At 39.1% G+C, this 24,646-nt stretch overlaps 1 protein-coding gene across 1 annotated transcript in view; it reads left to right on the top strand.

Moving 5' to 3' along the window:
- Positions 1-24,646, top strand: part of FARP1 (FERM, ARH/RhoGEF and pleckstrin domain protein 1) — a 373,615-nt gene that overhangs the window by 79,207 nt on the left and 269,762 nt on the right. The window contains exon 2 of the mRNA XM_053665353.1: positions 4,269-4,462. Coding sequence (XP_053521328.1) covers positions 4,292-4,462 — 171 coding nt within the window. The 5' untranslated portion in view covers positions 4,269-4,291. The remainder of the gene's footprint in view (positions 1-4,268; positions 4,463-24,646) is intronic.

Here is a 24,646-nt window from a genome sequence, read left to right as displayed (position 1 = left end):
GGTCCTTAACTAGCAATGCCTTGTCATAGTACCCCAATTTTAAAGGATTGCATAAGGCTGAACAATAATCTCTTACAGGCTAGGGTGAAAGGTTGGTGGGGTGTGGGGGCGACTTCTCTGTGAGTCTTCCCCAGTGCCACAGACATGCGTGAATGACTAAATATATGGCTGAGACATGCTGGGTCTGTTTGGGGATGGAGGAGTGGGCTGTGGCCAGTTTCTCAGGGGAGACAAAGGCCAGCAGCGGCCAGTTTCTTTGAGGAGAAAAAGCCCCCAAGTGCCCTCATCCATAGCCTTTTATTGGGTTGTGAGACACAGGAATACAGGGCAGCAAGGATCAAACAGTAGATAACATTTCAGAGATCTGAGGGCTTCAGAGTCTGAGTCAGTGTCAGGAAGAGAGTAGCAGAAACTTTGGGAGACACTCATTTCCTCTCAGACCCTTATTGTATGAATGAAAGCACTCAGCAGAGCAGATTTCATAGGTTTATCAGGAAGTCTTTTGTGATGCCAGATTTTTTCCCCAGGACACGCTCTAGCAAGGCAAGGAGCTGCACCTCTCCCCATCAGGTATTTAGGCTTAAGGGGATTAGAGCCAGGAAGCGCTTCTCCCAGAGAACATGGGGACTCAGGTTTTGACAAAGTGGGGGGGGGAGGCCAGGGGTGAGAGTCCATTGCTCTTTGTTGCAGGTCGTCCGTCCCCCCCCCCCCCCGCCAGTCCTTCCATGAAGGCCTCCCAGGTGATTGAGTCTGGATTAGGTTGCCCCCCGCTGTGAGGGGTCTTACCCATCATTGACTTCTGACAAAGTTCTGGGAAGGGAGAAGAACTGAGGCAACATTTGCTACCAGAGACAGGCTTTGTCTCCTGCGGCTGGCATTCCAAAGGTCGTCTCTTGCCCTTAGCCACAAGGGATAGAGATACAATTCCTAAAACTAGGCAGAGTGGTCTACTACAGTGGGGAAAGTGTTGGGAGATGTAAGTAAATACTGTTTCTTATGTGGTGATCAGACCCTTTTCCTGCCTGATCAAAGGACATGTCTTTTTTATTATAGGGTGGTTTGAGGTGACTCTATTGCTTTTGATTTGCTACTTCATAGATAGCCCTTTGTATCATGGTGAGAAGGTCAGAGGTTTTGCTGAGAGGAAGGGAGTGTTTTCCATATGGAATTTTTTGTGGAGACTTCTGGAATCTGACCCTTAAGGATGAACATGAGTTGGGCAAGAAGAACCTACAAAATAAGATTTCAAACTGGTTAGTTTTTCCTGAAGAAAAGAGCTGAACGGAGACTCATTTTTAAATGTGCAGGTAATACACAGCCCCCTTAGTTTTGTCCCTTAGACCACAGGTGTCCCGTTGATGCCCCTTCCATGGCTTTCTTTGTCACTAAGTGTCACTTGGTCATTCTTCCCGTGCCTCTTTTCCATCTTCTCCATTGCCTTGTATGAGTTTGCTAAGGCTGCCATAACAAAGTGCCACAGACAAGTACTTTGTCTTAAGAGAAATTTATTTTCTCACAGTTCTGGAGGCTAGAAGTCTCAGATTAAATGTCAGCAAAGTTGGTTTCTCCTGTGGCCTCTCTCTCCTTGGCTTGCACATGGTTGCCTTCTTGCAGAGTCTTTAACATGGTCTTTCCTCTGTGTTTTCATATCCCTGGTGTCTTCTCTGACAATATTCATTTTCTTGAAAGGACAATATATTGAATTATGACCCATGTTAATGGCCTTATTTTAACTTAATCACAGCTTTTAATTTCTGCAAATATAGTCACATTCTGGTATTACTGGGGGTTAGGGCTTAAGCATAATTTGGGGGTTCAGCAAATAACAGACTTCATGACAGGGCATGTTTGTTATTTTTACTCTTTTGGTTCTGTGTCCCCGACTTTCCTTCACTTTCATCATGACTTTCACTTATACCTTGAGGCAGATTCTGAACCCATAGTTCACATCCAGGTCCACCTTCCTGGCAGCCTACTGCATGTCCTTTTTTTAAAAAAAATTTTTAAAGATTTTATTTATTTATCTTTAGAGGAGAAGGGAAGGAGAGAGGGAGAGAAATATCAATGTATGGTTGCCTCTTGTGCGTCCCTCACGGGGAACTGGGCTGCAACCCAGGCATGTGCCCTGACTGGGAATCGAACCTCGACCATGTGGTTCTCAGGCCTGCACTCAATCCACTGAGCTATACCAGCCAGGGCTACTGCATGTCCTTTTATAACCCTGAAAAGTGTCTCCAATCAAACACATACCTCCCCCTCCTACTTCCTCTCCTCTTCCCTCATTTAAAATTTTCTGATCATTATTATATTTTTATCTCTTGTCAGTAGCTAACCAATTACAATATCAGGTTAATTTTTTCACAAAAGTGGATTTTATACAGTCACCTTTTCATTTTCATCGCTGCTGTCCAGGTTATCTCCTCAAGCACAATCGTTGCAATAGCTTTGTAAGTAAATGCTCCCAGCTCTTGCCATCCCATCTCTCTTTTGGCACTCCTTATTATATATTATTTTTCAGATTCATTTTTCAAAAGTCCTATTTTGTGTCATTATTCTTAACCCAGTGGCTACCTACCATCTACAACGTAAACACCATATTTCTCAGTGGGCGTTTGAGGTTCTTTATCATCTGATTCCAAATTATTTTCCAAATGTATTTTTAACTCTTTGGCATTAATTCTCACTCTTTTTCCTTTATGGCATCTAATATCTGTCCCATAGCTTTGTTGGTGGTGTTGGCATTCTGGCATGCCTTCTCCTTGTGTATTTTTGTCTTCTTTCAAGTATTACCTGACATCTGAGACTGAGTTGAATTGAATTGAATCCCTACCTTTTCCATGATGGATGCCCCCTGTCAAATAAAACCCTCACTTCATCTCACATTGAAATCTCATTTCTTTGTGCTCTGGTCACATTTATGATGTTGGCCATGGTATAAATGTTCTGGCTGATTGATCCAGTCGTCAAGCAGGCATTATTGAATTCCACTCTGTGCTGGGCATTGTGCCTAGGTAGATGCTGAAGTCCCAAGAACATTCAAAATTTGGTTTCTCCTTTAGAGTTATCATGATGTTATGGCAAATGTAGATAGAACTGACCACTGTGCTGAAGCTTGCCAGGCTGAGCAAGAGTGGAAGCAAAACCTGAGCTCTGCCCTGCTGTCAGGGATGAGACATTTTAACTGAATTTTAAAGCTAAGGTAGAAGCTTCAGGTGGAGAATGAGTACAAAGCATTTATACAGAGAGAGCTAAACGTGCAAAAGACCTGGAGAAAGAGGCAGTAACAGAGTGGGAAGTGGGTTCGTGGCATGAAAGAAGAGTAGACAATTTGAAAAGATTATTATGTTTTATTTTTAGGAAAATAACTTTAAAAAATATTTTTATTTATTTTTAGACTGAGGGGAAGGGAAAGAGAAAGAGAGAGAAAAATACTGATATGAGAGAGAAATAATGATCCATTTCCTCTTCTCTGTGTCGACCAGGGACCGAGCCCACAATCCAGGCATGCGTCCTGACTGGCAATCGAATGGGCAACCTTTCACTTTTCAGGATAACATCCAACCAACTGAGCCACACTTGTTGGTGCAGGAAAATAACTCTTGATACAATGATAGATACTTGGGAAAGGGGTTATAACTTTGGATGGTGGCAAAGAAATGAATTAGGAGGTAATTGCCATGGAAACAAGCAGAAGAAATCAAAAGACCCTATATTACTTTACCTGTGTTCATGTGAGTGTACATTTAGTTTCCTCAACCAGGTTATAAACTTGGGAGCCACAATGTGTGTTATCTATTATCTTTATAATACTTATATTATTTCGTATATTAGCGTGTCCATAAAAAGTAATTAATGGATGCTAATGATATGGCTTAGGTACCATTAATCATCTTCCCACCAGACTTGAAATGTGTAAAAAGTAGTGCCTGGCTTATTGTAGACACCGAATATTTTGAACTCAATGAACTCTATGGTATGAATAATGAAGAGCTGACTGTAAAATGAGGAAAGAATAAAATATGTAAATATATGCAAAAGAATAAAATATGCATCAGTATTTTCATCCCTTGAGTGGTTAAAGGGGATGTTGTTGGTAAATGGACCAAAGCCTCACCCTGTGTGGTTCCTGTGCAGACAATGGAGAGCCTGGTGTGATTTGGGGAAATTCCTAAAATGAAGGGCAAAAGATGACAAGTGTTACTTAGGTGGTTTAAATGAGCGGGTCTTCTTCTGATTGATGTATTTCTCTTTGTTTCTGCTTCCTACAGATATTCTTTAATCCACTTTCATCATGGGAGAAACAGAACAGAGGCCAACTGCAGGATCACGACTGGGGGCCACAGAAAATTCGGGGATCAGTACCTTGGAACATGGACAGAGGCTGCCCCCACCACCTTCTGGAAAACTCATGTCCATCAAAATCCAGATGCTGGATGACACCCAGGAGGCATTTGAAGTTCCAGTAAGTTGGGGGTATATCTGTTAATTCAAGTGTGTGGGCAGCCTTCAGCATGGGGAGGTTCATCTCATTCCTGAGTTTCAGTGACATAAAGTGTCAGGAAGAAGGTTTATGTATTCTGCACCAGCCTACCTGGCCCCCCAACTTGCTCCTCTGACCTGCTCTAGTTCTGAACTGTCTCATATTTAGATTATGCATGAACTGCCTGTATAATGATATCAGTGGGTACATCACTTGAATTTTACTGATGTTCCATATGTAAGTATTCAGAGTTCGGCAGAAGTAAGGCCTGCTTGAGTGTGGTGGTAGGGTAATAATGGTGTAGTAATTTATAGTTTTAATTTAAATATTTTACCTAAAATGTCATATGGTGTACTTGACTGTGATATTGTTATGTTACAGAATTACATGCTTATGATTTTAATAATAAAAAGGGGCATATTTTGTGCTAAACCCTGTATATATGTATGTATGTGCATATTTATAATACATATTTGTATTTGAGAGAATTGTGGTCTTGTGACTGGATCTCAGTTTAATTTGCTTATTACAGACAGTTTCCTCTGTGTGTGTGCATGTGTGCATGCACTATTTCTATAAAGTACTGGTAAGAAAAATCCTGAGAAGACCATGGAAGACCGATATGGGTGTTCTCATACCAGAAGAGAAGTTGATGACCATGTTTGTGGGGAGTAAAGTATAAAAAAAATCCTGATCCAAGGCCATGGTGTGGCAGCTCTAGAGTGGAAGAGGCCCACTATCCCAGGGGCAGGGCAAAGAAGTATCTGGGAGCTGGGCAGTGAAGTAGGACCCGCCAGCCTCAGCTTCTTCCATCATTTGGAGCTCCATGCCCCCATGGTTCTGCTATTTACCTCAGAGTACCTGCCTCATCATCCTTCTCCCCATCCTCCTTCATAAACAGAACTCCTGCTAGAGGTTAGGGACCCACCATCAGTTATGTACAGATGGAGGATTTCTTGTTCCCAAGGCAGGAAAGGTCAGATGTGTGTGTCCAGTTATTCAGAACTTTGACTGCACTTTCCTCAAGAATCATTATTCCTTACATGGACCAGAGTCCATAGAATTCTTAGTACACTTGGGCTCTTATTTTTTGTATTCTGTCTTGAATACTAAGCACTACATCTAACATTGTTTGGGGGGAATAAAATAACTCCCGAACTGTAACAGCCAACTTACAAACAAATTTTGATACCGTTGACTAAAGCAACTGAAATTTAAGTTGGTGTTGTCATCATTTAATCATTTAAGTGATATGATTCACTGAATATATTCATTTCAAAGAATATTATCAAGAGAATGTGAAAAATCATTGTCTCAGAGAAAGATAAACCTCGGAATAGCCATGTGTAAAAACCACCAATTTACTGCACATCATAAACAACCTCTAATTTTCTTGTTTTAGAATTCATCTCTCTCAAGGCCTTGGAAACATCTTTGTATTTTGGTAAACAAAACTTGCTGAACTGCTGAAATTGTAAAAATAAATTGAGAGTGCACCTGCCAGTCTGTTAGAATTAGGCCTTTTAGAATGTGTGGCCTGCCCTCTCTTATCCCCAGGCAGTTTTTTCTCTGCATTGCTGGACTGGTTTGGTGAGGTATTTAGTTTCATTTTTTCCTATTTCATACTGCCAAGGACTTCTGTGCCCAAGTCTCTATTCTAGCAACAAATTCTATTAAATGGTGTTTCTGTATGTGGTTTGGACTGGAGAGCTATCAAATGCTGCTGTTGTGTGCATGAACTATAGGAAACATTGTACTATATTCAGTTGCAGTTCTTCACTTTCCCTAAACCAAGGGAACAGAGTTAAGGCTCTGTTCTTAGCTACTATTTAGGAACTATATAGGAGCTCCCTGCCTAAGAAATAAGAATAGAAATATGTGTTTATCTTTTAAATTTATATTACTTGACAATTTCTGATGTCTGTGCTTTGTATTTGTAACTCCTCTGCCTGGAGGGAACCTTTCACCTCCCTCCCCCTAAACTCATATGCACCCTTAAAGGCCCTATCAGCTATATCCAGATGCCAACTCCTTGAGGCAGTGGCTGAGAGTCTTTCTTCCATCAGTCAGACCTGTTTGCTCATATACTCATTAGGGTGGAGCTTGACTGCTTGGGTTCAAATCCCATCTTCTTTTACTAACTTATGATTATCCTGAACAAGGTATTTAAACTCTTTATATCTCAATTTTTCACCTTTAAAATGAGGCTAATAATAAACCCTACCCCATTTTATTTTTTCAAAAATATATTTTACTGATTATGCTATTATAGTTGTCCCATTTTGTTCTCCCCTTTATTCCCCTCTGCTCTGTGACCTGCCTCCTACCATCATTCCCCCACCTTAGTTCATGTCCATGGGTCATACATACAAGTTCTTTGGCTTCTCCGTTTCCCATACTATTCTTCACTTCTCCCTGTCTATTTGTACCTACCCTTTATGCTTCTTATTCCTTCTGCCTTTCACCACATTCTCCCCCATTCTCTTCTTCACTGATAATGTTCCATGCAATCTCCATTTACATGATTCTATTCCTGTTCTAGTTATTTGCTTAGTTTATTTTTGTTTTTCTTTTTTTAGGTTTGGTTGTTGATAGTTGTGAGTTTGTTGTCATTTTACTGTTCATAGCTTTGATCTTTTTTCTAGATAAATCCTTTTAACATTTCATATAATAAGGGCTTGGTGATGATGAACTCCTTGAACTTGACTTTATCTGGGAAGCACTTCATCTGCCCTTCCATTCCAAATGATAGCTTTGCTGGATAAAGTAATCTTGGATGTAGGTCCTTGCCCTTCATGACTTTGAATACTTCTTTCCATCCCCTTTTTGCCTGTAATGTTTCTGTTGAGAAATCAGCTGCCAGTCTTATGGGAACTCCTTTGTAGGTAACTGTCTCCTTTTCTCTGGCTGCTTTTAAGATTCTCTCCTCTTTAATCTTGGGTAATAATGCAATTATGATGTGCCTTGGTGTGTGCTTCCATGGGTCCAACATCTTTGTGACTCTCTGAGCTTCCTGGACTTCCTGGAAGTCTGTTTCCTTTGCCAGATTAGGGAAGTTCTCCTTCATTATGTTTTCAAATAAGTTTTCCATTTCTTCCTCTTCCTCTTCTCATTCTGGCACCCCTATGATTCAGGTGTTGGAATGTTCAAAGTTGTCACAGAGTTTCCTAAGCCTAAACCCTACCACATTTTCTGAGAATGAAAAATAGTTGATATAACTGAAGCGTTTGAAACAATTCTTAGCACATACAATGAGCTTGACACAAGAATGATTAGTAAAATTGACATCCATTTGCCACCCACTGTTGGCTTCTTGGCACAGGGGCCTTATCTCATTCCCAGTACCTAGCATAGCACCTTGGCATGTCGTGGGTTCTCATTAAGTGTTTGCTTACTGAATGTTGGACTGAGTTTATTTTATAAGTACAATTAGTTGTTAGTGTTTCACATGCCTCACCCATTCATATTTTATTTTTATTTTTCTAGTTTGGTTAGAATATTCCTTCTTAACCAATGGGCAACAGATGTTTTTATAATTGCTTGTAGAAAGGCAGGTATCAGCATTTTTATTAACTAACCTGATTCTCAATTGCTACCTTGTGCTCTTTAAGAAATGAAGCAACCAGGTCTTCATGCAGCTGGAAGACATCAGGCTGGCCATGGTGACACAGGATTGAAAGAGACCCAGCTCCTCATAACTGCTTTAAAACTTTGCTCCAAAACTCTGCTGTGAATACATCAAGGCTGAGTGACCCTAGAAGTACCCCCTTTCCCACATGTGATCCCTTCTTCAATGGGTGCCCCAAGAGAATGAAGTCTCCTTGCTCACTCACATTTGCCACACAGATGAGCAGGATGCATGGGTAGAAGTCATTACAGTTGTCCTTTGGGAACATTGTTCTCTGAAACATTTTTTTCCCTTGGGGATTGAATTTCCTGGGTGGTGGTGGTGTTTTTTTTTAAATCAAAGGCAAAATCATCTTTGTAAATGCAAATTCCCTAAACATTTCTGGCACAGATAATCAAACCATACTCTTCATGGTTGCCTCTATGGCAATTGGTATATATAGCCTTTAAAAAATTATTTAAGGGTTTAACCTTTCAAAAGGCCTCAGGAGTGAGCATCAGAATTTTCTACTCTGTAGCTAGTTTTACCACTACCTTTGCTGTTGAATTTGGGCAATCTTTTTAGCTATTTCCTGTGCAGAGTTGAAAGTTCAAAAACAGTATTTAGAGTAAATTTTTATATGGCGTTTTATCATCTTTATGTGGGTAAAACTGTGCAAATAAGCCTTACTCTGTGGTTTATGATATATGTAGCTTACTCTTTGAACCAGAGGTTATAAAACCAGCTGACTCTTGAGGATTTGAAAGGGTTAATTATATCCCTCCACTCCCCTGAAATTATTATCACCCCATAAGGTCCCTGAGAAGGTTTTATGTGTCCTGTCCTTATGACCCTGCTGGTAAACAAACTGGTTCCTACTGACATTTTGGGGATGAAGCAGATGGTTTTCTCTCCAAGTGTTTATTCAGTTTGTGTGTTTTCACTAGCACGGTCATTCTAGGAAGAGCCAAGAAGAACAGAGGAAGTAAAACCAAGCTACCTTTTGCTTCTTTTGAGCAGACCAAGTGAGAATGGTTGAGAAAGGTGCTCATGGGTGACAAGCAGACTACTAGTCTTTGTTGAGGAGTGAGTAGGAGTAGCCTGGGTGCAGGTGTGTAGAAAGTGATGGGGCCTTTATGAGGGCTGACCACAGTATTCACTGCGGCAGAAAGACCTCAGTGTAAACAGTGGTCATACCAGGAAACAATCATTTTGTATGTTTTTTTGGTGTCGTGTCTTGTCATCACTTTACCCAGATGCTTTATAGCTTCTAACTGCTTGAGGGTAAACTATGGACTTCTGAGTTGGAGAGGCTGGGAGAGACCAGTGATCCCTCATTGGGGGTCTGCTATAGACTACTCAGCTTTCTGAGCTGCTTCCATTGTTATCTCCACCATTTTCCTAGGCGTGTTACCTTTTGCATGAGCATCTCATGCCAGAAAATTCTTTTCTTTGTGTACATGCTAATTTTTGGCCTCCCACAAGTGGAGTGTGAATTCTTTGGGGAGCAAGGCCTCTTCTGTTCTTTTTTATCATTGGCTCCTACACCTGACCTGTTCCTGGACCCAGCAGATACCCGACACTTGTGACCAACTGCCGTACCTATGTTCACCCATTATAAGACAAGGTTGCTGTTGTCTTCCTTTTGAGATGAGGGAAAGAGGACCTTTTAGTCACTTCCTCATGTTTACACAGAGTTAAGATAGGACTGGGATTGGAAGTGACTGCAACCCAGGTGACTGCAACACTGTCTACCTTTACTGCACTAAGCAGCACCTTATAAGATCCATGGGCTTCCACCATTTCACCCCACTGGATCTTTTCATATTTGTCTCCAATGGCTCCCAAGTGGGAGGTCATCACATTCTTCCCTTTGTGCTGCTATGGATAATTCCCCATTATATATACCACTCATCCTCCACTTCTAACAAATTAATAAAATTCCACCAACTGTCCAGGCCTCCAACCAAACCCAGCTCTCACTGAGGGCCATTTTTCTCTTCTCACAGTACTTATTGTCTGTACCTCTAATTAGATTTTTAGTCATGGTCCCTCATCTTGCTTCTCTCCCTAATTAGTTCCTTTATATCCCTGCTGAGACTTTGTTTGCTCATCTGCAAAATGAGATGTTTGGTCCAGATGATATTTAAGGCTTCTTTTCTCCTTTGCATATTTGTGGAGAATATGCAAAAATATGCATATTCTCCAAAACTGCTCCCCCCCCACTCTGCCCCCTCATCCCCCTGGCCACCTTCCAAAGCCTGTTTAGACACAGTAGTTACAGTGTACCTGGTAAGTGCTAAAAAGAATATATGGTAAGGATAATTCAGTATGCAATGATTTATATATGAAATGCTACTTAAAGAACATCAGGAAATGTCAGGATTTAAATTGTGCGTGTGTCTGTGTGGTGGGGGGTAATAACATAAACCTCACTGAACTAAATTGGACTGAACTATATGCCACTTGGCAATGGGTGACAAAAGACTAAAAGAAATCAAATACATTCTAGAAGACACATTAGTAGTAGGAAATAAACAGGTTTCTTGAAAACAGAGAAATATCTAAAAATTTTTTAGAGAAGCAATTAGTTTGCATGTCATAGTAGAAGAGACTGCAAAGGATTTTTACTAGGTGCAAAATTGCCTCTGCTCTCTGGAAGACCTAGTTAGGGATCTCATACTGTTAGCCCTTCATTGATGAAATGTTTATTTCATTTTCTTACCTTTTGAAATTAAACAGTCGTGTAATTTCTTTCATTGTCACTGAAAACTGGGCTTGACATCATTTTAGAGTTTCTTCTTCCAAGGGTTTTATGATTCCAGGAAACGTCTTACATGATTGTAGAATTCTAAAGCCGTCTATATAACCTTTAGCTCAGAAAAAAGGATGAGGGAGATTCAAAGTGGTGGAGGAGTTAAGTGGAAGCTACACTGACCTCCTCCCAGGACCAATCTGGAATTACAGCTAAATTGTACAGAAATCATCCTGAATAACCAACTGAAAACTAGCGGGAGAGAAGCCTTATAACCACAGATAGACAGAATAAAGTATTTCACTACAACAAGACTGGTAGGGAGTGCAGAAGAGGTGCAAGAAGTCTTGCTTGGCTCCTATGGGAGGCTGCTGAAGTTCCAGAGTATTACAGCAGTTGGAAGGTTCCCCCCTGAGATGTACGGGGTCTAAACCCCAAGCTGAGCTCCCCAGCCTATAGGACCAGAACTGGGAAAGAAACCCAGATAACATCCAGCTGTGAAAAGGAGCGCAGGGTTCCTGTCCATCAAGGAGAGATGGCTAGATATGGAGAGCCTCTTAAAGGGCCAACACTCAAAATTTCATTTGCTGCCACTTACCCTGGGCTCCAGCAAAGGGAGGGCAGAGTGGACTAGAGACACTTGAGGAGAGTCTGTGGTTGATGGGTCTAGGGTGAGAACAGAAGAAACAGCCAACATGATCACTGTGCTATCATTCCCCATACTGCAGAGGCCATCTTTCTCAGGCAGAACACTCCTCTCTGAATGGAATCAACCTGAGGGGAAGCAATAGCCCCGCCTGCAGGAATTACTCTGCCCTACCCTGTGGAGCATAACTGGGACTGCTGTTTAGACCTTGAGGCTATATACTGATTAGTTTAACAATGGAGGTAGAAGGGAGACCTCCATGAGACTTAAGGTGGTAGTCTGCTAGAGCCTAGTGCTGGTAAAAGCAGGCCTTGGTACACAGCCTGGTTCTTTCAGCACACAAACAAGTGCAGCAGAGGGAGCCACACACTATGGATTGCTAATAGCTCCAAACAGGTTGACTAGGACCAGTCACAAGCAGAATATGACAAAGGTATACACCACAGCCTTTTCAGATCTACCTAATACATAGAAATACAAAAAAGTAGCCAAACTGGGAAGGCAAACACACCCCAAATGAAAGAACAAGAGTATTTTCAAGAAGAAGAACTAGACGAAATGTAGGCAAACAATTTATCAGATAGGGAGTTTAAAGTAGTGGTTAGAAGGATACTCAACAGCATAAAAAAGACATGGAAATCATAAAAAATGATCAGTTAGAAATAAAGAATGCAATATCTGAGATAAATAATACACTGAAAGGAATAAACAGTAGGTTAGATGAAATAGAGGATTGAAGCAGTGATTTGAAAGACAAGGGAGGAAAAAACACCCAGGCAGAGGAGCAAAAGAAGAAAGAGTTTTAAAAAATGAGGAGAGCGTAAGAAACATATTGGACAACATGAAGCATAACAGTATTGCATCATGGGAATGCCAAAAGGGGAATAGAGCAAGCAAGAGAATGAGAACCTATTTGAAGAAACAAGGACCCCAAACTTCCCTAATCTGGTAAAGAAAAAGGACATACAAGTCCAGGAAGCTCAGAAAATCCCAAAGAAGTTGGACAAAACAGGCCTACACCAAGATGCATCATACGAAAGCAGCAGAATATATATACTTTTCAAGTGCACATGGAACTTTTTGTAGGATAAACCACATGTTAGGACACAAAATAAGTCTCAATAAATTTAAGAAGATTGAAATCATATCACACATTTCCTCTGACCACATTGCTGTGAAACTAGAAATCAAACATAAGAACAACACTGAAAACCATTCAAAGACATGGAAGTTAAATAATATGGTATTAAACAATGAATGGATCAATAACTAGATCAAGAAAAAACCCAAAATGTACCTTGAAACAAATGAAAATGAAGACACAAAAATCCAGAATCTGTAGAACCCTGGGAAAACAATTCTTACTTTTTCAATTTTTTTATTGTTGTTCAGGTACAGTTGTCTCCATTTTCCCCTCACCACTTTCCCCTACCCCAGCCATCCCCTCGTCCTACCCTCAATCCTACCCCCCTTTGCCTTTGTCCATGAGACCTTTATAAATGTTCCCTCATAACCTTTCCCCTTCTATCCTCCATTATACCCCTTCACTCTACCCTCTAATTACTGTCTGTTTGTTCTTTATTTCGGTGTCTCTGGTTCTATTTTGCTTGCTTGTTTGTTTTGTTGATTAGGTTTCACTGCTAGGTGAGATCATATGGTATTCATCTTTTACCTCTTGGCTTATTTCACTTAGCATTATTCTCTCCAGTTCCATCCATGCCAATGCAAAGGGTAATAGTTCCTTCTTTCTGTTGCACAGTATTCCATTCAGTAAATATACCATAGTTTTTTCATCCATTCATTTACTGATGGGTATTTAGGTTGCTTCTAGCTCTTGAGTATTGTAAATTGTGTTGCTATGAACATTGAGGTGCAAAGGTTCTTTTGGTTAGATGTTTTCAGATTAGTCGGGTATAATCCCAGCAGTGGAATTGGCAGGTTAAAAGGCAGTTCCATTTTTCATTTTCTGAGGAAATTCTATACTGTTTTTTACAGTGGCTTCACCATTAGGCATTCCCACCAACAGTGTGCTATGGATCCCTTTTCTTCACAACCTCTCCAGCACTTATTGTTTGTTGATTTGTTCATAATGGCCATTCTGATTGGTGGGAGAAGGTATCTCATTGTGGTTTTAATTTGCATCTCTCTGATAGCTAGTGACACTGAGTATGTTTTCATATGTCTCTGGTCCCTCTGTATGTCCTCTTTTGAGAAGTGTCTGTGTATCTCCTTTGCTTATGTTTTAATTGGATTGTTTGTCTTCCTGGTATGGAGTCATATGAGTTTTGTCATATTTTGGAGATCAAACTCTTATCTGAGATATCATTCGCAAAAAAATGTTCCCACACAGTTGATTCCCTTTTTGTTTTGATGATGTGTTCTTTAGCTGTGCATAAGCTTTTTATTTTGATGTAGTGCCATTTGTTTATTCTTTCCTTTATGTCCCTTGCTTCAGGGGATTTATAAGTGAAAATATTGCTGTGGGGGATATCTGAGATTTTCCTGCCTATGTTCTCCTCTAGGACTTGTATGGTGTTGTGACTTACATTAGAGTCTTTTATCCATCTTGGTTTTATTTTGTGTATGGTATTAGTTGGTGGTTGAGTTTCTTTTTTTTTTTGCATGTAGGTGTCTAGATATCCCAACACCATTTGTTGAAGAGGCTATTTTTACTCCATTTCATGTCTTCCTCCTTTGTCAAATATTAATTGACCATAGATACTGCTGTGTATATCTGGGCTCTCCTATTCTGTTCCATTGATCTATGTGTCTGTTCTTATGCCAGTACCAGACTGTTTGATTATAGTGGCCTTTTAATATAGTTTGATGTTAGCTATTGTGATCCCTCCTACTTTGTTCTTTCTCAAAATTGCTGCAGCTATTTGGGATCACTTATGGTTTCATATAAATTTTTTAAATGTTCTGTGAAAAATGCCATTGATGTTTTAATAAGAATTGCATTGAATCTATAGATTGCTTTGGGTAGTATGGACATTTTGATGATGTTAATTTTTTCAGTACATGAACATGCTATATGTTTTTATTTATTTGTGTCTTCCTTAATTTCTTTTGTGAGTTTGTGTAGTTTTCTGAGTCTTTTACCTCCTTGCTTAGGTTTACTCCTAGTTACTTTATTTTTCTTGTTGCTATGGGCCAGTGGGAGTTTTTTCTTGATTTCTGTTTCTGATATTTTATAGTTAGTGCACAAAAATCCCTTCTGATTTTTTAATATTGACTTTCTATCTCACTCCTTTGCCCAATTCACTTACTGGGCCAAATAGTTTTTGGTGGAGTCTATAGGGTTTTCTATATACACTATTGTATCATCTGTAAGCAATGACAGTTTTATTTCCTCCTTTCCAATTTGAATGAATGCCTTTCATTTCTTGTCTGATAACTATGGCTAGGGCTTTTAATACTATGTTGAATGTAAGTGGAGAAAGTGGATATCCTTGTCCTGTTTCTGATTTTAGTGGGAAAGCTTTTAGTTTTGACTTTTGATTATTGGTGCAACCAGCATGGCTAGATTGGTCAGGTCCATGAGGGAAGGCAATGGGGGATTGAGAAATAAAGAGACAGAGTCAAAGCAGGGTCAGGTGGAGTCGCTTCTCTAGGATGCAGAGGAGGGAACTGTTTACTGGTGAAGTCAGGCTGTATATATTGGGCCAGCTTTGAAGCAGAGCATGAGAAAGACAGACCGAGAGGCTAGGTACATTGTATGTTTTAAGAACATTTGCTGTTCCTTCTTGGTACAGTCATTTAGCAAGTAGCCAAGTCATTCTTTTCTTACAACAATATATCAGACAGTCTTCTGTGGCCTGGGACAGCTGTGCTGAACCCGAGGCCTGCTTCCAGCTCCGCTGGCATGCATTATCCTGTTTGGCTCTCCACAGAGCATGGTGTTGAGTGTAGGTTTTTCATATATGACCTTTATTATGTTGAGGTATGCTTCCTCTACTTTCACTTTGCTGAGTGTTTTTATCCTAAATAGTTGTTGTACCTTATCAAATGCTTTTTCCTTATCTGTTGATATAACCATGGGATTTTTTTCTTTACTTAATGTTTATGTGCTGTATTACATTTTTTTGATTTACAAATACTGTACAACCCTTACATCTCTAGGATGAATTCCACTTGATCACTGTGTATGGTCTTTTGTATTGCTGGATGCAGTTTGCCAATATTTTGTTGAGGATTTTGTCATCTATGTTCATCAGTGATATTGGCCTGCAGATTTCTTTCTTTGTTGTGTCTTTATCTGGTTTTGGAATTAGGATGATGCTGGCCTCATAAAAAGTGTTTGGGAGTCTTCCCTGTTCTTAGAATTTTTGAAATAGTCTGAGAAGGGTAAGGGTTAGCTCTTCCTTAAGTGATTTGTAAAATTCTCCTGTGAAACCATCTGGTCCAGGGCTTTTGTGTGACAGGAGTTTTTTTTTATTACTGCTTCGATTTCATCAGCTGTTATTTGGTCTATTCAAGCTTCCTGCTTCTTCTTCATTCAGTTTTGGAAGATTATAGTTTTTTAGAAATTTGTCCATTTCACCCATGTTTTTAAATATTTTTCATATTAATTTCTTACAGTCATTGTATTTCTCTGATATTACTTGTAATCTCTGCTGTTTCATTTCTGATTGTGTTTATTTAAGTCATCTTTGTTTTTTTCTTGATCAATATATGTAAAGGATTTTCAATTTTATCTTTTTAAAGAAGCAGCTCCTGGAATTTTTTATTCTTTGAATTATTCCTTTAGTTTCTATATAATTAATTCTGTTCTGATCTTGGTTATTTTCCTCCTTCTACTCACTCTGGGCTTTGTTGTTTTTCTTCCAGTTCTTGTATATGTAGAGTTAGGTTGTTTATTTGAAATATTTTTATCTTTTTTAAGTAGGCCTGTATTGCTATGAATTTTCTTCTCAGCACTGCCTGCACTGTGTCCCATATGTTTTGGATTGTTGTGTTCATTTTCATTTGTTTCAGGAAACTTTTGATTTTTTTTCTTGATCTCATTGTTAACCCATTCATTGTTTAATAGCATGCTGTTGAATCTCCGTGAGTTTGAATGTTTTTCACTTTTTTCCTTGAGGCATTGCTTTGTAGTTTCAAGCTCTGTGCCTTGAAACTAGAGTGACCCTTTTAGGGTCACTCTGCCTACCACATCTTGTATGCTGTTGTACCAGTGCAGCCTGAAGAAAACTACAGGCCCAGGAAACAATCCCACACCCACAAAAATAACTCCCTTCTGTAATCCTACTATCAACAGCAAATGAACCATTATTAATCAGAGAAGGGTTAAGACAATTATAAGAAATGAGAGCAGATATGACATGACCTACTGAAAGAAAACTTGTTTTGATAGGCTAGAGGGGAGAGTGCTAGGAAGAGCTGGGAGTCTGAGCAATGTGAAGAGAGAAAGTAAAATTTACATCATGGATAAAAAAGTGCAGAACGCAGAATATGCAGAAACTTGAGGGAGAAGAAATTAATGTTAAAAAGCTATTCAGGAGAGAAAATAGCACAAGTCATGGAGAAGACTACAGTGGATTTCATCTAGGTAGCCTCTAGTATTTACCACTGTTTTTTGTTTATGAATCCACCTCTGGTGATGTCTGTTGTTGACACTATCTGATCTTAGACAGCTTATTGGAGACTTCTAGTGATCTACTGTCTATGGCTGTCTCCTTCAGTTGTTAGTCTAGTCATTCTGCACTGAGCAGTCAGGCTTAAGCACCATAGGGTGGGACATAATCACTCTTGGGGTTGGAGGTATTTCTTCTCAGGCTAGTGCAGCTCAGAGGGGAATGGTCTGCTTGAGCCAGGATGGTTGCTGCCTGTGGGGGATAACTCAGCACTTGGATCCTGGTGGCTACTACCCAGTTCTCTCCCCAAATCTTCTGCATCCTTAGTCTCTTCTCAAGCTCCTCCAGTCCACTCTGTCCCTAACGTTTTGCCAGGTAGCTACTGTCTGTGTTTGACTGCTTTGGTTGTTAATCTGGTCACTCTGGACTCAGCAGTCAGGATTAAGCCCCACAGGGTAAGGGAGACTTCTTCCTGGGTTGTGGGTATTGTTTCTGCTCAGGCTGCTGGTGCTTGGACAAGCGTAGACTGTCTGAGCAAGGTGGTAGCTGCTATATGCGGGATGACTCAGCACTGGAATCCCAGTGAGTCTACAATCTTACTTCTCTTCCCAGTGCTTCCATCCACAGTCTTTCCTCAGGTATCTCTAGCCTACTCTGGCCTGGACTTAGCCAGAGCACAGGGTAAGAGGCAGTCAGGTTGTGCTGAAGCTGATTCTTCTCTCTGTCCAGGATTATAAGTCTTCTCTCTAAATATTGTTCAGTTATTTGTTCTATGTGATTTCTCCACAATTTAGTTGTAATTCCAGATTGGTCCTGGGAGGAAGTTAGTGTGACTTCCATCTATTCCTCCTCCATCTTGCCCTGCCTGGGAAAGCAATTCTGAGAGGGAAATTCGTAGCATTATAGGCCTATGTCAAAAAACAAGAAAAAGCTGAAATAAAAAACATACTATTATACTTGAAGGAACTGGAAAAAGGACAACAAGTAAAGCCCAAAGTGAGTAGAAGGAAGGGTATAAAATTAGAGCTTAAATAAATGAAAATCTAAAAACAAAACAAAAGATCAGTGAATCCTAGAGCTGATCATTTGAAAAGATAAACAAGACTGAAAAAACCTTTAACCAGACTCATCAAGAAAAAATGAGAGAGGACCCAAATAAATAAAATCAGAAATGAAAGATGAAAAATAACAACTGATACCAAAGAAGCACAAATAGTTGTAATAAATATTATGAACAACTATAAGCAATGAACTGGGCAACCTGGATATAATGGATAAATTGCTACAAATTTATCCATTATATCCAATCTTCAAAAAAATAAATCAAGAAGAATCACAGAATCTGAATAGACAGATTACACCAAGAGAAATTGAAACGATAGTCAAAATTCACTCCCAAGAATGAAAAACCCTGAATCGGATGGGATTCACAGGTGAATTTTACCAAACATTGTGAGAAGAAATCAAACCTCTCCTCAAAGTATTTCATAAAATTTAAGAGGAGGGAAACTCCCAAACTCATTTTATGAGGCCAGCATTATCCTAATTCTAAAAGCAGATAAAGTCACTAGAAAGAAAGAAAATTGTAGGCCAGTATTCCTAAGGAACATAAATGCTAGAAACCTGAACAAAATATTAGCAAACCAAATTCAGCAAAGCATAAAAAAGATCATACATCATGATCAAGTGGTATTTTTTTTACGGGAATTGAGGGATGGTACAACATTTGCAAATCAATAAGTATGATTCACCACATAAATGAAATGAAGGATAAAATCCATGGTCATATGAATGGATGCAGAAAAAACATTTGATAAAATCCAGCAATTATTTATGTTAAAAAACTCTCAGCAAAGTGGAATTAGAAGAAATATACCTAAACATAATAAAGGGTATATGTGACAAACACACAGATAACATCATACCCAGTGGGCTAAAAGTACTAGCATTCCCATTAAGATTGGGGGCCAAAAGGGATGTCTGCTTTCACGTCTTCTACTACTATTCAACATAGTAGTAGCCAGAGCAATCACACAAGAAGAAATAAAAGGCATCTAAATTGAAACAGGATTACAGCTAAGGTGGGGTAGATAGTGGGTGGAGGGATTGAGCAAAAAGGAAAAGGAGTAATGGATGTGGTGATTGCTGGGGTGAGGGGGGTATGAAAAGACTAACTTGTCATGGGAAAAGAATTACAATAAAGATTAAATCAAAAAAGAAAAGATGAGCAGAAGTTGGTCTTTTTTAAAAGCTCTGTTTTTGTTTGTTTGTTTTTTTGTGGGCCTCCAATTTATACTAGGAAAAGCTGAGGTTGCCAGCTTTGATCTTGGAATGTGCTCATTCATAGCCCCTTGGTCTTGAGGAAATCCTCTTCCTTTTCCCTTTGTTTTATTTATTTTGAAAGAATTTTGTTTTCCTTTTTTAGTTTTTTTGAGCCATCTTAGGGGGAATATGCCATATTTTTAAAGTACATTTTATTGTTTATGCTATTATAGTTGTCCCAATTTTTTCTCCCTTTATTTCCTTCTGCCCTTACAACTTGCAGCATTCTGTCTCTTGCCTTAATTCATGTCCATGGGTTGTACATATAAGTTCCTTTGCTTCTCCATTTCCTATACTATTCTTAATTTCCCCCTCTCTACTTTGTGCCTACTAATTATGCTTCTGATTCCCTGTACCTTTCCCCCCCATACTTACTCTCCCCACTGATAACCCTCCATGTGATCTCCATTTTTGTGATTCTATTCCTGTTCTAGTTGTTTGCTTAGTTTTTTGTTTTTGTTTTTTAGATTCAGTTTTTGATCGTTGTGAGTTTGTTGTCATTTTACTGTTCACAGTTTCTGATCTTTTTTTTCTTAGAGAAGTCCCTTTGACATTTCCTATAATAAGGGCTTGGTGGTGATGAACTCCTTTAATTTTACCTCATCTGAGAATCACTTTATCTGCCCTTCCATTCTAAATGATAGCTTTGCTGGAGAGAGTAATCTTGGATGTAGGTCCTTGCCTTTCATGACTTTGAATACTTCTATCCAGCCCCTTCTTGCCTGTAAGGTTTCTTTTGAGAAGTCAGCTGACAGTCTTATGGGAACTCCTTTGTAGGTAACTCTCTCCTTTTTTTCTTACTGCTTTTAAGATTCTCTCATTATCTTTAATGTCAGGTAATTTATTCTTAATCTCGGGTAATTTAATTATGATGTGTCTTGGTGTGTTCCTCCTTGGGTCCAATTTCTTTGGGACTCTCTGAGCTTCCTGGACTTGCATGTCTATTTCCTTTGCCAGATTCGGGAAATATTCCTTCATTAATTTTTATTTTTTATTTTCTCTCTATTATACTTGTATTAGAATTACATACAGAGCTTACAAAAATATTCTTTGCCTTACCTCAGTTTCAATTCAGTTATTGCACTGGGTTTATCTGAGGCAGCTTGTATGTAGGCTTAATGGCCTGAATAATTACATCTCTTGTTTTCCCTGATCTGTGTGTTATTTTATCCCACATAATTTTAGATGGTTGCAAGCATATAGCAACATATACTTTCCAATGTATTTAATATACTAACAAACTCAGATGACCCAAGGCACCTTAATTTTGCTCTAACTTCATCTCTTACTACTTTTCTCCTCAATTTACAATGTTCTAGCCACACCAGGTTTCTTTAACTTCCTCAATCATGCCAGGACCCTCCCTGCCTTCTTGAACTTCATACAGTTCCTACCTCACATCATTAAAAAAATTCCAAATGAGTTAAAGTCAATAAATAAAGCCATGAAAGTATTATAGTGTATCATGGGAGAATATGTATAACCTTATGATAGGGAAGGCATTTAAACATGTTAAAACACAAAACCTATTAAGCACAAGTTTGATACATTTCAGTGTGTGAAAAAATTGTACATAACAGAATAAGGCTTCGAGAATTAAAAGTTATGTAGAAAATGTCGTATAACAATATTTTTTTCAAATATGTTTTCAAATTCTTGCTCTTCCTCTTCTTCTTTTGGCACCTCTGTGTTTCAGATGTTGGAATGTATAAAATGGTCCAAAGTGTTCCTCAGCCTCTTCTCTTTTTTTTTTTTTAATTCTTGTTTCTTCATTCTGTTCTGGTTGAATGTTTATTTCTTCCTTCTGTTCAAAATCATTGATTTGAGGCCCACTTTCCTTCCCTTCAACATTGGTTCCTTGTATATTTTCCTTTATTTCATTTTGTATAGCCTTTGCTTCTTCCTTTATTTTGCACTTGTACTCAATCATTTCTGTGAGCATCCTAATTCCAGTGTGATGAACTCTGCATCTGATAGGTTGGCTATCTCTTTGTCACTTAGTTCTTTTTCAGGAGTTTTGATATGTTCTTTCATTTGGGCCATATTTCTTTGTCTTGGCACACCTGTTATATTGTAAGGGGCAGAGCCTTAGGTATTCGTCAGGGCGGGATAACCCACTTTGCTGTGTTGTGGTGCTGTATGTGGGGGAGGGATCTGAGAGGGAACAGTGCCACTTGGTTGCTTGCTCGCCCCACGTTCTTTCACTTTCCTCACCCCCCACAAGTGGATTGTGCCCTTGAGGGCACTGATTCCTAGGTGGTTGGACTTATTTACATTCTAGGACCCCAAAGTCCATTCCAATGGACTCTCCTGTGTTACTAGGAGTTTCTCCCACCACCACAACCCCCACAGAATTACAGCTAGTGATTTTCAGGCTTTATTTCCCCACACTGAGACCCTGGGTTGCATGGTCTGTCTCACCACCCAGTGTGCCTGTGCCTTGCCTGCCCCATCTGCCAGCTGCTGCCTTGCCTTGTGTCCTCTCCCCCTTTACTTCCCATCTCCACCCCTCCTACCAGTCTGGATGAATGTTTCTCCTTTAACTCTTTGGTTGTTGGACTTATATACAGTTTGATTTTCTAGCAGTTCTGGATGTTTTTTGTTTTTACATTGGTTTTTATCCTTATTTTGGTTGTGAGAAGAAGCAAAACATTTCTACCTATACCTCCATCTTGGCTGGAACTCCAGAATATGCCTTATTTGATAAGCCAGTGATATTCTTTTTCTCTTATTGCTAAAGTGGTGGGATGTATATTTAACTAAAGGCCTTGGGGGAAAATATGTCTTATTTTCTTATGTGTTCTACTTCCCACTCCAGTTTACCTGATTATAGTGATATTAGAAGTCAGGTATGAGTTCCCGGGCTACTTTATTGTCTTTCTTTTTTGTAACATTAAATTTATTGGGGTAACATTGGTGAATGACATTATGTAAGTTTTAGGTATACAATTCTATAATACATTTCCTGTATATTGCATTATGTGCTCGCCAACCAAAGTCAGGTTTTGCATGACATGCCCATTAAAAGAAGTTTTGAGGGTGGTGGGGATACCTAAATAAAATATAATTGGCCATTTAAAACCAGAAACAAGATATGTATGTCCAGAGCTATATTAAATACCTCTTAAGCAGCTACAGTTTAAATCAGAATGAGGAAAAGGAATGTCACAAGTTCACTGAGCTTTTGAAAAATGGGTCAGTGTTTCTTCCTTCTTATCAGTGTTGCTTTTGGCTCCTTTTATTAGCAAAGTTTCTGAAACAGTATTTATGTCCACTCTGCTTTGCAAACTCCTTTCTGTGTTTTATTTAACTTGAATGATAAATGGTGCTATCTGGGTCTGGCCTCATGTGGATACATTTAAAGGCTATTTTAATAGATTAAAACTTTTTTCATAAATCATTTGAGCTCAATACTGTTAGCCTTTCTTTCTAGCTCCTTAGAAGCAAAGAGTGTTATTTAAATGTTGGCCTGGAATGTTTGTGTGTGCCCCTTTCAACTTTAGACAGTTGTGTGATCAAAGTCAGATCTGTAGCTCTGAAATGATGGCAAGAATTCTTTAACAGCTGTTTGCTATTTTCTCCCTGAGAAAAAGAACGACTGAGTAAAACCTAATAAATAAGAAGATAAACTGTAATTGAGAAGGTCTGTATCTGACATTAAAGTGGCCAACATTCTGAGAAAAAGTAGGGAGTTTGAGAAGCTGCTCTTTTTCCTCTCTTTTAAGTGGAGATAAATTTTCTTAATGATAAGAAATAACAGGTTGAAGGGGAAAGTGTAGGACCTTGGATTCTGGCTGTGTGGCTCTGGGTAAGTAGATAACTATTCCTAACCTATTTCCTTCTATCTAAATAAGGAGATTCCCTACTTCATGCTGATGAGGTAAAACTCGGATGAAATACACTCTGAACAAAATGCTTTGCAGAGTTCTGGACACATATTAAGTTCTCATTAAAGTCTGTCTTTTTTTTTTTTTTTTTCTTCATTCTAAGCTTTAGGTTCATTATTGTTCTTTAACAGAATTGAGACCCTGCTTTCATTGTAGAGCTGTTGGGTAGGTGAAATGAAACAAAAAGAAAGCATGTGAAAACACTTTAAAATAAAAAAATTGCATACTTGTGTTGGTGGAGATGGGTGGTTAATTCTCTTCCCCCTGTCCCAGCTTTTTGTAGTCTCAAATTAGAGTTGAGCTTTCTTTGGAGGGTGATTTATTAACTAAAACAGAGATTACCCCAGGTGGCTTTCAAAGAGCTATAAGAATGAAGTGACTCTTGGACAGTGGTGATGAATTCCTAAATTTCTGATAGCATATTTACTTCCTTTTTTTAAAAAAAATATATCTGCAGCTTGTCTGAGTTTAGTTAGGTTATTTTTTTAAATTGAGGGTGTTCTTTCAGCTTCAAATTCTTTTGTGTATTTTTGCTTTGCTGAGTTTTCTTGATCCATTTACTTGGCCCAAAGGTTTTCCATTTTCATAGAGCCAGGATTTTTCTAGGAGAACCTTGCCTCTGTCAGGTACAGACCAGATGTTGGTTTTCAAGACCCTCTGGGGCAGCTCTTCACATTGTGAGCTCTACAAGCCCATGTGAAAAGAATGCTTTGCTGGCTACCCACTTCTGTTTGAATGTTAATCTGAAACATACTGACATACAAATCAGACTGATTTTTAATTTGTTAGCTTTTAAAATCATTCACTTATTTGCTGTCTTCTGTCACCTTGAACATTTGAGTTGGGCATCATGGTTTTAACTCCTAAGAAAAGCATGAAAGAAATTATTCAACTAATTTGGGATCGTCTATAACTAAAATGATTGTGTAGAGTGATTCTAAAAGTCTTAACTATTTTATATTTGTGAGAGTTTTGTAGGTTTATCTTTCCTCATTTGGAAAGATAGTGCCTTCCTGTTTCCTAACACAAACAGGAAGTTAGCCTGGATACCCACAGTGGAATTCTGTGGCTCTGGTGTTATTATTTTATGGAATGTGAACTTGGAAATGTGATAACCATTCTACAAATGTTTGTGGACATGTGAAGCAAGGTGCTTCTGGTGATAAGAAACGAATAAAAATAATGGCTATCCCTTTAAAGATTCCTTGCTGTGTTATAGACATTGTGCTAAGTCTGAGCAGACATAATCCCATCGATGGCTGGTCAAGTGACCCTATGAGGTAGGCATGAATGACCCTGGTGAGACTTAAAGGGCATAAGGGATTTATTTGATCAGGGTCATAGAGCTGGGGACAAGAAGCCGGTCCTGGCCC

This window comes from Artibeus jamaicensis, unplaced genomic scaffold (assembly GCF_021234435.1).
Source record: "Artibeus jamaicensis isolate MK-2021 breed Jamaican fruit bat unplaced genomic scaffold, CSHL_Jam_final contig_410, whole genome shotgun sequence".
Taxonomy (NCBI): Eukaryota; Metazoa; Chordata; class Mammalia; order Chiroptera; family Phyllostomidae; genus Artibeus; species Artibeus jamaicensis.
This window is presented reverse-complemented; position numbering and strand designations above follow the sequence as displayed.